Genomic DNA, 11,901 nt, shown 5'->3' on the forward strand with positions numbered 1-11,901 from the left:
GGGGCGCGTATAGCTCACCACTTGCCAAGAGTTTGATTGTCGGCATTAAGGGTGCAAATAATTATATTTAAAATAAGTTTAGGGGGTAATAGGATTCCCGCAAAAAAAAGTATATAGTTAGGAATCCGGATATAGGTCAGGGGTAGTTATGCATTTTCCTCATAAGTTTGCAAGATAAGTGTTTTGGCTACTTACCAACGGATCCAAGACACATACAACAACAACAACAACAACAACAACAACAACAACAACAACAACCCAGTATAATCCCACTTAGTGGGGTATGGGGAGGGTAGTGTGTACGCAGATCTTACCCCTACCCTAGGGTAGAGAGACTGTTTCCAAATAGACCCCGGCATCCTTCCCTCCAAGAACTTCCCACCTTGCTCTTGGGAAGACTCAAACTCACAACCTCTCAGTTGGAAGTGGGGTTGCTTACCATCAGAGCAACCCCTCTTGTCAAGACACATACGAGGATGTAAATTCAGTCCAGGAACATGTGCATACATTTTCTTTTTCTTTTTCAATTATAACTACAATCTTTACAGAAATCTTAAAGGTAGAAACATCTACATTCATCTAGAAGCTCCTTTTGCGATATTGGCGCTGTCTCAATTAACATTTGCTGTTTCTGAACATTAGTAGATCCGTAAGATGATATAGGTGCAAAAACATCCTCAAGCAGAAAACCTTCTCTCTTTTGACTCCAAAAGTGACCGTAATGCAAAGTAAATGTACTCTGTCACTAACTAATCACTTCTCATCAATTCCTTCTATTCTGCCATCGACGTTTCTTTCTCTAGTTCAACCTCCACTGGCTCTAACTTTGTCTTACCATCTTCCTTGGGAATAATAAGTCCATAACCCCCTGCTTTTCTTCTGTAAACAATGTTAATCTCACCTGCAGCAACACACTAAATCATAAACCACATGAAACAGAAAAATGACCAATGAAGCAAACAAAAAATTGTGTTTAAAGACTAGGAGTCATTTCTCAGTACCAGTTTCCTCATTCCGAAAACCATAAAAGTCATGGTCGACGTTTTCCATCTGTTCAATTGCTTCAGTGACAGTTAAAGGTGGCATATCAAAGAGCTTCTCACGAACAATCTGAACGAAAATATGAACTGAAGTGTGACATTGTGCTTAAAACATACATGAGTAGTATTGTAGAAACATTAGCCAAAGACCCAATAAACCTATAACTAAAACATTATTATGGCTGTTAATACTCATTTAAGCGAATACTAAAAATCTTCACAATCAGATCATTATATTTCAAGTTATTGCTGTTAGTGACTTGGAACATCGTTTAGTATTGAGATTGGGGACAAGCAGTTAAAAGCACAAAAGGCAAGAGTCCAAAATGGACCCTTACGCACAGCAGCCACAAAGAATTTGCTCAATTAAAAGAGATGAAAGACCGTTTCAATACTTAGATAGATCTAAGGAGAGCATGTTGTGAATAAGGAAGCTAACGAGACATTTAAGCTAAGCAGAGATTAAGAATATCTGGCCACAACACAGGCTACTCGGTTTGGGTTGAATAAAGACACAAGCACTTGACAGGAAGTGGGAGGATTTCAACTTTTAAAGGGAAGCTAGATCTCTAACTTCAGTATAGAACTATGTTGCTCGGACTCTCCGAAAATGTGGCCGGATACGTGTCGGATCCTCCAAAAGTAGTGTATTTTTGAAGGATCGACACGGGTGCGGCTACATTTTGGAGAGTCCGCGCAACATATGTATAGAAAATGCATACACGACAGCTTAAAGGCTCATGCACTATTAAGCCATATAGAAAGTTTTAGATCAATCCTAAAAGATTCTGCTAGACACAATTGCTTGGAAAAGTTAAGTGGAAAGGTGCAATTATCTCAAAATTAGAACATACGGAAGATGAAAACTTCCAAAATTAACAGAGGCAAAAGTTGTTGAAAATTGTTGAGCACAATTGTTTGGTCACCACTTGAATTTTATTTCTCCTTCACTCACACACTAGCACCTCTCTTTGTTTCTCTTTTGTATTTCTCACTTGCTCTCACACTTCTCACTTGATCACTCACTTCTTCCTTTCTTGCTTGCTTGCTTAAGCACATACAACTCAAATGAACCACCTCTATTTGTAGGTGGTGATGGAGGATCTAGTGGGGGTAGAATGTTACCAACTACCTAATTCTAGAATTACACCTTGCACTTATTTCTAGAGTTGTACTTTTTAGAATGCTTCTAGGCTCCTCACTCTAGAATTTTCATTCTAGAGTTCTTCCAATTCTCTACCATTCTTTGAATATTCCAGATTCTCCTTGGAAAATTTTAGATATTAATTAAGTTGGTGATAAATTATTAACAAAAGTTGCTTTCAAGGTAAAAGGGTCAAACTGCGGATGGGGAGTGTCATATTCTAGAAGATGAAATGATCAGGTCCCTCAAATAAAGTCAGTTGCTAATGACTTCGGAAGTTTGAAACTTATGACAAACACAAGAAACGGAAGAAGTTTCGGGCAGAGAACTTCCTATAATGCAGTTATCAGTAATTATCAACAAATCATATGACGAGTCAAAGGAACAAAAGGAAGAAGGTCTATAGTAAAAAAGCACTTCTAGAAAAGGGACAATCTTATTGTATTTGGAATGGATATTAATCCTGTAATTTCAATAACATGTACTTGGAAAGACGAGCCTAATGCACATTCCGCAGTGTTGTGTAAAATGGAACAAATTGAAAGTGGAGCCTTAGGGAGACAAATGGACAGGTGCATCTGATATCACACAACTTATCAGAAATCAGGATGTTTAAGGCATAGGTCTCACCTGTTAAGACTATAGAATGGCATTCCTAACAAATCGGAATTAAGTGCCTCTAAATGCTTTTTTTCCTCATTTCGGATTAACTCATTACATCATATTTTTTACCCCTAAATCAATTTGTACAACTGCATCAAAGCACATGCTTGAAGATTTATACCGCTGTAAAGGCAACCAAATCTTAATTCCTAAATGTTATTTCAAATGCTTTCTAGGTGAACCATTTTACCATACAATTTTAAAACGTTTTTTCTTCATTTGACAGGAAGCATTGAAGCGTGTAACCAAACTCTACTACACCTATCAGTTTGTTCCCTTCAAGAACCTTACTAATTTGAAGACAGTGGAATTAGATTTAAACAAACTGACACATGAAATGACTTATTTATTAACATCCCTAGGGTGTGATACAAGAATGTTATTCCACCGATCGGACTCCACTGTCATGGAAGAATAATAGGACGAGAGAATGACATCTAACACATGACACCAAAATGGAATACCACTGAGGCAATACACATCAAAGATGTTCTACTCAGTTGAATATTAGTAATTGGGAAGATATCAATTGACAAGCATATCTCCTTGCTGTTGCTAGGAATTCAATTAACTCAAACTAGAAAGGCCATGTCAAAGCAGTAGTAACCAATATATTGAGTGCAAGAAAAAATATATTTGGCAAAACATTTAAGTACAGAGACAACCTCAGTAACAAAGCCCTCGCTTTCTTCATCTTCAACTTCCTCCTCTTGGGGAAGTGTCCCCAAATCCTCTTGAACTGCCAGCAATTCTGGGTCCCTGACCTTCAGCCTGTCGAAGCCCTTCATATGCCTGCCACGGTCTGAATCCTTCTCCTTAATTTTCCGCAATTTTCGCTGTATAATTGATGATACCATATCTATACTTCCATAGACCGACTCCGCATCTTCCTCTGCACGAACTACTCCATGCTTCTTCGTGAATAAAGTAACCTATAGTTCATGAATGCCGGTCAAGCAAATTTTTAACAATAATAAAAATCCAATATAATAAATTTTCAATTTTTTGGTGCATACTTCACATCTTCGAATCTTTGGGCCTTTTCCTAGCTCTCCACCTCGAACAGACAGCCTAACATCGACTTCCCTGACTATATGGCTATGTTTTTGAACTGCCTTACCCAACTTCTCTTCCACATAGCTCCTCACAGCAGGCGTTAACTGTAATTCCGCTAAAACAATAAGTCAATAGAACATGTTTAAGCAAGGAAACAAGATTTCTAGTCGAAGGATCAATCTTTTAAAGCTTCTAGTTTCATTGTGAAGTAATTATTGTACTTCCTAATGGGGTTCCGAATATGAGTCAAACAAGTAAGTAATTTTTTTGTAGTATCAATTTAGACATCAGATTCTTTAATTAAACTTACATACTTAAAACCTAAATAACGTACCCTAAGTCACAATTTCTATAATTAAAAATGTAAGGGAACTTCGCAAATAACAATAGTGTAATAGTGTCTGACAGAGGAGTAGACTCAAAATCAATCAAGTGTGGAAACAACAGTTTCATATTGAAGTACTTAAGGATATAAATAAGAGAGTAAAGGGGAAGAAAGTTAAACCTCAAGGTTTTTGCCTTGGAGGATGAGTTTGACGGAAGAGAGTGGACCATCCCATGACATTCGAATCCCAAACGATCTTGTCCCCTTTTTCTTCATAGGAGCGCTAATTTCATTGTTCTTGAAAGCTGAATTTAAAAACCCTGAACTACTTGCTGACAATGTTAGCGACAAAGTTGAAGAAGAAGTGAACGAAGAGGAACCAGGTGGGTAGCTATGGGGGCAAGGAAAAGTTGTTCCAACTGTTGGTGAAATGGAAAGAGTCGCCATTCTTGTAAATTACACAAGGTAGCTGCTTGAGATTTCTGGATCAATAGTAAAATATGAAGCGGGGCGATGAATTCAGTTAGTATTATCTGGGTTTTTGAATAAGCAGAAGAGAGTAGCACTTTCAGTACTTATTGCTAGTTCAGTACTTATTGCTAGGTACAGTAATAATAGAGATATTGCTAGGGACTGAAGAAGAAGAAGAATGCGTTATCCGATTTCAGATGATGGTTGACACGTGACCTCTGCATGATTTTTAGGTATGGTCCCCCAACCCAATTTCATTTCTCACATATCCTAGTTGACGTGTCTGGGTTTGATCACAATGCGAGAAAATGGATAATATTGATCGTTATACCCATGTTGGAGGGCCCAGCTCATCGTTGATATTTTTTTCTTCATTTGCAAACACTTGTTACTCTTATCATTTTATTTTCTTGTTTTGGAGCGCTCGTATCAAGAATTTATCTTCTACAACTACTACATGAACTGTTCATTTATACAGAAAATTTTCAAATAATCCAGTTGTATACACGGGCAGCAGTCCAATTATTGTAGGATGGCTCGGGTTCAGGTGGAATCACAAGAAATGAGTTAAATTATCATTCCTTTTGTCACATATGCCCTCTCTACTTATGTCACTAATGGTAAACTAATTATAGTTATGTATACGGTAAAATTGGAGAGTCTAATTTTTTGTCGTTATAACGTCTCGAAAGCTCGAAATTACGATCGGGTTTCATCCCTCGAGGGCCATCGACGCTCGACGTCGGGGTAGTATGTGACCGACGGTCACGGAAAGAAAGTGGGGAGTTCCCTAGGCATGAAGCCAGAGCCAGCAAAGTTTGTCAAGCTAGTCTGAGCCCGTATCGTAGGCATTAACTAGCTGTCTCATCCCCATATCTTTGTAATAAATGCACTTGTACTATGTTGGGATTTCCCCTCTTATGTAAAGGGGATCCTTGTCATTTTGTAAACATCTGTTGCTCCATACTAAATACACAAGAACATTATTGTGCTCTCTAACACATTATCTCGATTTTATTACTTCATTTATTACTCGTATTTATTGTGTTCTATTAAAAGTTCATCATTTATTGCTTATTATTGGCCATAAAGAGCCGTCTTTGATTCATGCATAACTATTAGTCTCCATCGACCACCCTCGATAACTCCCAGTCGAGCATCGAAATCGACCTCGAGGCCCCAGAATCGACAAGCTCGAGGCCCCGATTGCTAACCTTTCGGTTTGGCTAACACCTCGTTTTTAAGCGCTTACATTATTTCTAAGTCTTTCGCATAGTATCAACTGCTTAACAACTAGCATAAAAATAGATCACGTATTTTGAAAACCACTAAATCAAATTTAATTGTCATTACCATTTTCACGGTAAACAGTTTGGCGCCCACCGTGGGGCTAAAAATAATAGTGATTATTTTCTTGCTGGTTTTACTACATAACGCAAGTTATCTTTCACGTTTTTTCTTTTTCAAGATCTTCGATTTCAGGTCGAAATGTCTAACTCAGTGAATGGAGGTGAAAACAACAATCTTGAGGACCACGGGAAAAATGGTATGGGTGTTCCAGGTGTTGGTGTGCCACTACGAAACCCTGGGAATGCACCAGAACCAATCCCCGTGGACGCGATCTCGCGCGATGCCCAACACGTCGACATAAGCTCCCACACTAATAGGAGCGTGTACCAAGAAGATCAACAAGAAGCTCAGAAAACCCTGACTAGGGAAGAACGGGAGGTTAGCTTTCATGTTATTTTTGAAATGTTGCAGGCACAACAACTGGCTATTGCTCAGCTGCAAAGTCACCAGAAAACTCCTAGAACGGTAGCACCGGGGACGGTTCCCCCAGCCGAATAGGTACCAGAGAGATCAAGCAACAACGGGTTGGTAGCCGACCCCGCCATCGTAAAAATGCTCGAGGACCTCACAAAGAGGATCGAATCGGGTGAGAAGAAGATAGAAGCCAATGACAAAAAGGTCGAGACCTACAACTCCAGGGTCGACCAAATTCCGGGCGCACCCCCGACCCTAAAAGGGGTAGACTTGAAGAAGTTCATACAAAGGCCATTCCCAAAGGAGGCAGCTCCAAAACCCATTTTGAAGAAGTTCAAAATGCCAGACCTTCCGAAATACAACGGAACCTCGGACCCCAACGAGCACGTCACCGCCTACACTTGTGCAGTAAAGGGCAATGACCTAAAGGACGATGAGATCGAGTCCGTCTTGCTAAAGAAGTTTGGGGAAATACTCTCGAAAGGGGCCATGATGTGGTATCACAACCTAGCTCCTAACTCCATAGACTCATTCGCCATGCTGGCAGATTCTTTCATAAAGGTACATGTCAGTGCCATCAAAGTAGCAACAAGGAAATCCGACGTCTTCAAGATCAAGTAGAGAGAGAATGAGATGTTGTGAGAGTTCGTATCTCGTTTCCAAATGGAACTACCACTGATCTCCAATGACTGGGCAGTGCAGGCCTTCACTCAAGGTCTAAATGAATGAAGCTCGGTGGCTTCAAAGCAGTTGAAACAGAACTTGGTCGAGTATCCCGTTGTGACCTGGTTGGACGTCCATAACCGATACCAGTCAAAGATCAGGGTCGAGGACGACCAACTAGGGGCCCCTACAGGCTCAGTATACCCAAACAGGCTTCCGGCAAAGAAACCAAAGCCAAACAAAGAAAGGTACCAGCTATACACCGAAGATAGGAGAAATGCCCTGAGGCGTAACATACCCCGCAACGATCGAAGGACGGACCAAGGCCAGAATCCTCGGGGACTCATCAACAGAGCTAGCTTCGATAGATACACAGGGCCGACGGAGGCACCTCGCTTGTTGGAATACAACTTCAATGTCGATGTATCAGACATCGTGTTCGCCATCAGTAAAATTAGAGATGCCAGGTGGCCCAGGCCTGTGCAATCAGATCCTTCGCAAAGAAATCATAACTTAGTGTACGAGTTCCACAACATGCACGGCCATAGGACCGGGGATTGCCACCAACTTCGAGAAGAGGTAGCCCGACTACTTAACAAAGGTCACCTCCGGGAATTCCTTAGCGACCGAGCCAAAAATCAGTTCCGAGAAAGAGAGGCGGCCAAGAAGAACAAAACAAATGAGCCACAACATGTCATCCACATGATCTTGGGAGGCATCGATGCCCCGCAGGAGTCCATGATAAGAAAAACAAAAATATCCATCACCAGAGAAAATAGAACTCGGGATTACATACCTGAGGATGCTCTCACATTCAGCAACGAGGACATCGACACCTTGTCTTAGCCTCACAATGACGTACTGGTAATCTCTTTTCTTGTAAATACATTTAAAATTAAACGTGTACTTGTAGATCTAGGTAGCTCGGCCAACATTATCAAGTCGAGGATGGTAGAGCAGCTCGGCCTGCTTAACCAAATTGTACCCGTCTCTAGACTCCTAAACAAATTCAACATGGCGAGCTAAATGACAAAAGGGGAAATCATCCTCCCAGTCAACGTGGCCGGCACAACCCAAAATGCCAAATTCCATGTCACCGAAGGAGACATGAGGTACAACGCCTTGCTCGGAAGGCCTGGATACACTGCATAAGAGCAGTACCATTTACCCTCCATCAAATGATGAAATTCCCCACGAAGGATGGGATTAAGACCGTTTACGGAGAACAACATGCGGCGAGGGAAATATTCGAGGTGCACGATGTGGCCCCGACACCGGTACATCCATCTTTGAAGGAGTCGAAGGATAAGCAAACAGTAAAATAGCGATAACGAGCCACGGTCTCGGCTATCATCAACTAAACAAAGCAGGGGACCGTACCGCATCCTCATCGCAAGCGACTGAAACATATCGGAGCTCGAAACATCGCCAGCACATTTTACACTAAGGTATGACCATCTCATTTCTCTTTCAATTACATTCTACACTGACCTGAACGCAGGTATCCGATCGAAACGGCCAAAGCATTTTCCAACTCTAAGACCTTAGGTTTCAAAAGCACGTGTTGCACTCTTTCCTTTAACCGGGTTTTTATCCCGAAAAGGATTTTACCGACAAGGTTTTTAACGAGACAACATCCATATGCTACCTAAAGAAAACTCAACAAGTATTCAAGGCTTCTTTTGCAATCAACCTCGAATACTGGGGGGCATCCCCCCCGGGAGGCCACCTACTCAGAGAAAGCCACGACACATCAAGTGGTGTTTCGATAGGAAGATAATGTACCGGGCCAAACGGTCGAACGAACCGTGTCCGTATATAATAACTGAGTCCTTAAACAACAAAGACAGGTATACTTACACCGAGAAATCAAAGAATACTTCACAAAAGCATTTTGCGTGTCAAGGAAGCTCGACATTTTTGGCAAAAAACGATCCTATAGCCAAAAAACGTCCCCAATACTCGGAGATTGGCGTCAACAATTCACAACGATGCGACCCCCCGGTTGGAGCTTCAAGCTCATAAGCCCTCGATGAGGCAACAACAAGATCACAAAACAGCTCCAAAGCCAAAAGACGTCCCGAACACTCGGGGACTGGCGTCAAAAACTCAATACCACATGACCTCTAGGTTGGAAATTCCGAAATCATAAGCCGTCAATGAGGCAATACCAAGTTTATAAGTAATGGCTCCCGAGTCAAGAAACCCTCGATGACTCGGGGACTGCCATCAAGCACCACCTCCACCGACTTAGCAAAACCCGATGTCGTGAGGCCACATGCGGGCAACCTCAGTCTCATAAGACCTATAAAGGCAACAACAATATCTGTAAGACCTCAAGCAAGGCACGAACCATACTTGTACCAAGCATCCAAAACTGTAAGACCTCAAAGGCATGTAGAACTTGTAAGACCGTACTAAGGCATAAACTCGATCTTAAAGTTTCGGCTATATATCGAAGTTGTAAGACCCCTAAAAAGGAATACCCTCGATATAGAACTACTTCACTCGGGACTAAAAAGGCTCCGGCCAAACACAAGTGACTCTGGTCACACGGCTGTACCAGCAAACTAACATGACTCGGGTATGCCTGACCGTCGCTATAAAATTACAAACCTTCAACTACTCCGAATATACTTCGGAAAGAACCGGTTAAACAGGTTACCCTCGACATAGGCAAAAAGAGCTTCGACCACGTCAGCTCCCAAACACTGGCTTCGAGATACTCAGCCCCCGAGCCAAACCTCCCGAGGTGCTCGATCTTCGCCACATAACGACTCATAATCGAGGTTTTTTATTAAACCATCGAAGAGTCAGGAAAATATTATTTTAAAAAAGTCCTTAACGAGGGAAAAATAAAGCCTATATTAAAGGTCGCATCGACCCAAGGCGTAAGAGCCATTGTCGCCAGCCCACACAAAAGGTCGCACCGACCCAATGCGTAAGAGCCTAAGGGCCAGCTAGCAATTCAAAAACTTGAGGGTCGAATGAGCTCGAGTCGAAACCCGATTCGGAGACTGAACCCAAAACAGCTAACTGAATATACCCAAAAACTAATGTGTAAGAGCCACTGTCGCCAGCACATACTAAAGGTCATACCGACCCATTGCATAAGAGCCTAAGGGCCGGCTATGAATTCAAAAACTTGAGGGTCGAATGAGCTCGAGTCGAAACCCGATTCGGAGACTGAACCCAAAATAGTTAATTAAACATGCCTAAGACCGAAAGCGTAAGAGCCATTGTCGCCAGCTCATACTAAAAGGTCGCATCGACCAAATGCGTAAGAGCCTATGGGCCAGCTTAATGAGCCTCAAAGCCATACCACGAACCTAAGGATTCCTTCTCAGCTCAAAGACCAATCCATCTGGCTAAATTCAATATAGAAAGGGATAACAGAAGAAATAAAACTGCAAGGTTTTCTTATGCACACATATACGAAAAAATACAAGCTCCATTTATAAACGAGCTCTAAAAAAGGCTATACACAGAATCGGAAAGTAAAATCTACACCCCCTGGGGGATATGGCCCGTCGGCCTCATCTCCGCTATCCTTAGCGACGGACAGAAGTAACTGAGCATCACACTCGTCCGCTCTCGCCCGCGCCAACTCTTCCGAGAGGTCGAATCCCCTAACATAGATCTCCTCGAGGGTTTTCCTCTGAGACTTACACCGAGCATATTCTTTGCTCCTATCTTTGTGGTCAAGGATCTTTCTCAGCTCAGCTTGAGCATCAACAACATCCTTCAAATAGACCGCCACCTTCTGGTCAGCCTTAGCTCGGCTCGTTATGGCTTTAGCCCGGGCATCCACAACCTCGGCCTTGACCTTCAAAAGCTCGGACTCGAGCTTCGTAATCATATCTGTTCGGACCGAGGTATTATCACGAGCTAAGCGAAGTTGAACCTCAAGGGCGGAAGCTTTAGCCAAAGCACCCTTCTCCATCGAAGCCTGGGCGTCCGCCTGAGCCTTTAACTCATCATATTCGTGCTTGGCTCAGCCAACCTCATTCCGAAGGCGCTCCAAATCCTCCATCTTTTTCTGCAACTGAGATAAACGAAACATTAGCCTCAGGAGCTAGAAAAAAGAACACACACTTGCTCGGAATAAAAACTACCTGCTCCTTCAAATAGCTCCTATAATTCAAGCTCCAACTCGCCTCATACCGTAAGCGTGCCAACTCGACCTCCTTCTCCTCGCAAAGGACCCTAAGGGATTTCTCCTCATCCAGAGCTTTTCGTAGCCTAGCCTCACGGCGGATCAGCTCGAACTTAAGTTTGTCGAAAGCCTATAAAAGAAAACTGAATGAGGAAGGGAAGGCGCAAAACTCGAAATACCTATGCGAAAACTCACCACAGAGTGAAGTCGCTGGGCCTCTTCGAAGGTCGAGAGCACATCTGCTAACCTAGTTCTCTCAGCTCCAAAAGAATCGAGCTCGATCGAGGCACGATCATTCGAAGCATATGACCCCGGATCTCGAGTATCCCTCGAAGTACCTCTGATGAAAAAAGAAGACGACGGCGGAGGAGAAGCTGCCTTTCCAAAACCAGAAATCACGGGTGCAGCAGGCTCAGCCAATACTTCCACTCCGGGCCCACGGTCCAGCTTCGCTTTGCATTGAGCTCTGTCGCCCTGTAAAGGTATCTCTTGCTTATTGTTATCATTCTTTAGGCCCTAAGCTAGCGATCCTTCTCCGTCTCCAAGGGGGCACAACCTCATCTCGGAAAGCTCCCTGATGCCTACAATAACAGGGTTAATACATAGAAAGAGAAAGTGT

General features: G+C 42.5%; 1 protein-coding gene across 1 annotated transcript; it reads right to left on the reverse strand.

Annotated features, from left to right (window-relative positions):
- Positions 1-498: 498 nt before the first annotated feature.
- Positions 499-4,873, reverse strand: LOC104245960 (ribosome-binding factor PSRP1, chloroplastic). Its single transcript, XM_009801673.2, has 5 exons — positions 4,409-4,873; positions 3,864-4,007; positions 3,513-3,779; positions 1,002-1,110; positions 499-901 (listed from the first exon to the last, which is right to left on the reverse strand). The coding sequence occupies exons 1-5, from the start codon at positions 4,673-4,675 to the stop codon at positions 774-776; spliced, it is 915 nt and encodes a 304-aa protein (XP_009799975.1). The 5' UTR covers positions 4,676-4,873; the 3' UTR covers positions 499-773.
- Between the last annotated feature and the right edge of the window lie 7,028 nt (positions 4,874-11,901).

This window comes from Nicotiana sylvestris, chromosome 6 (assembly GCF_000393655.2).
Source record: "Nicotiana sylvestris chromosome 6, ASM39365v2, whole genome shotgun sequence".
Taxonomy (NCBI): domain Eukaryota; kingdom Viridiplantae; phylum Streptophyta; class Magnoliopsida; order Solanales; family Solanaceae; genus Nicotiana; species Nicotiana sylvestris.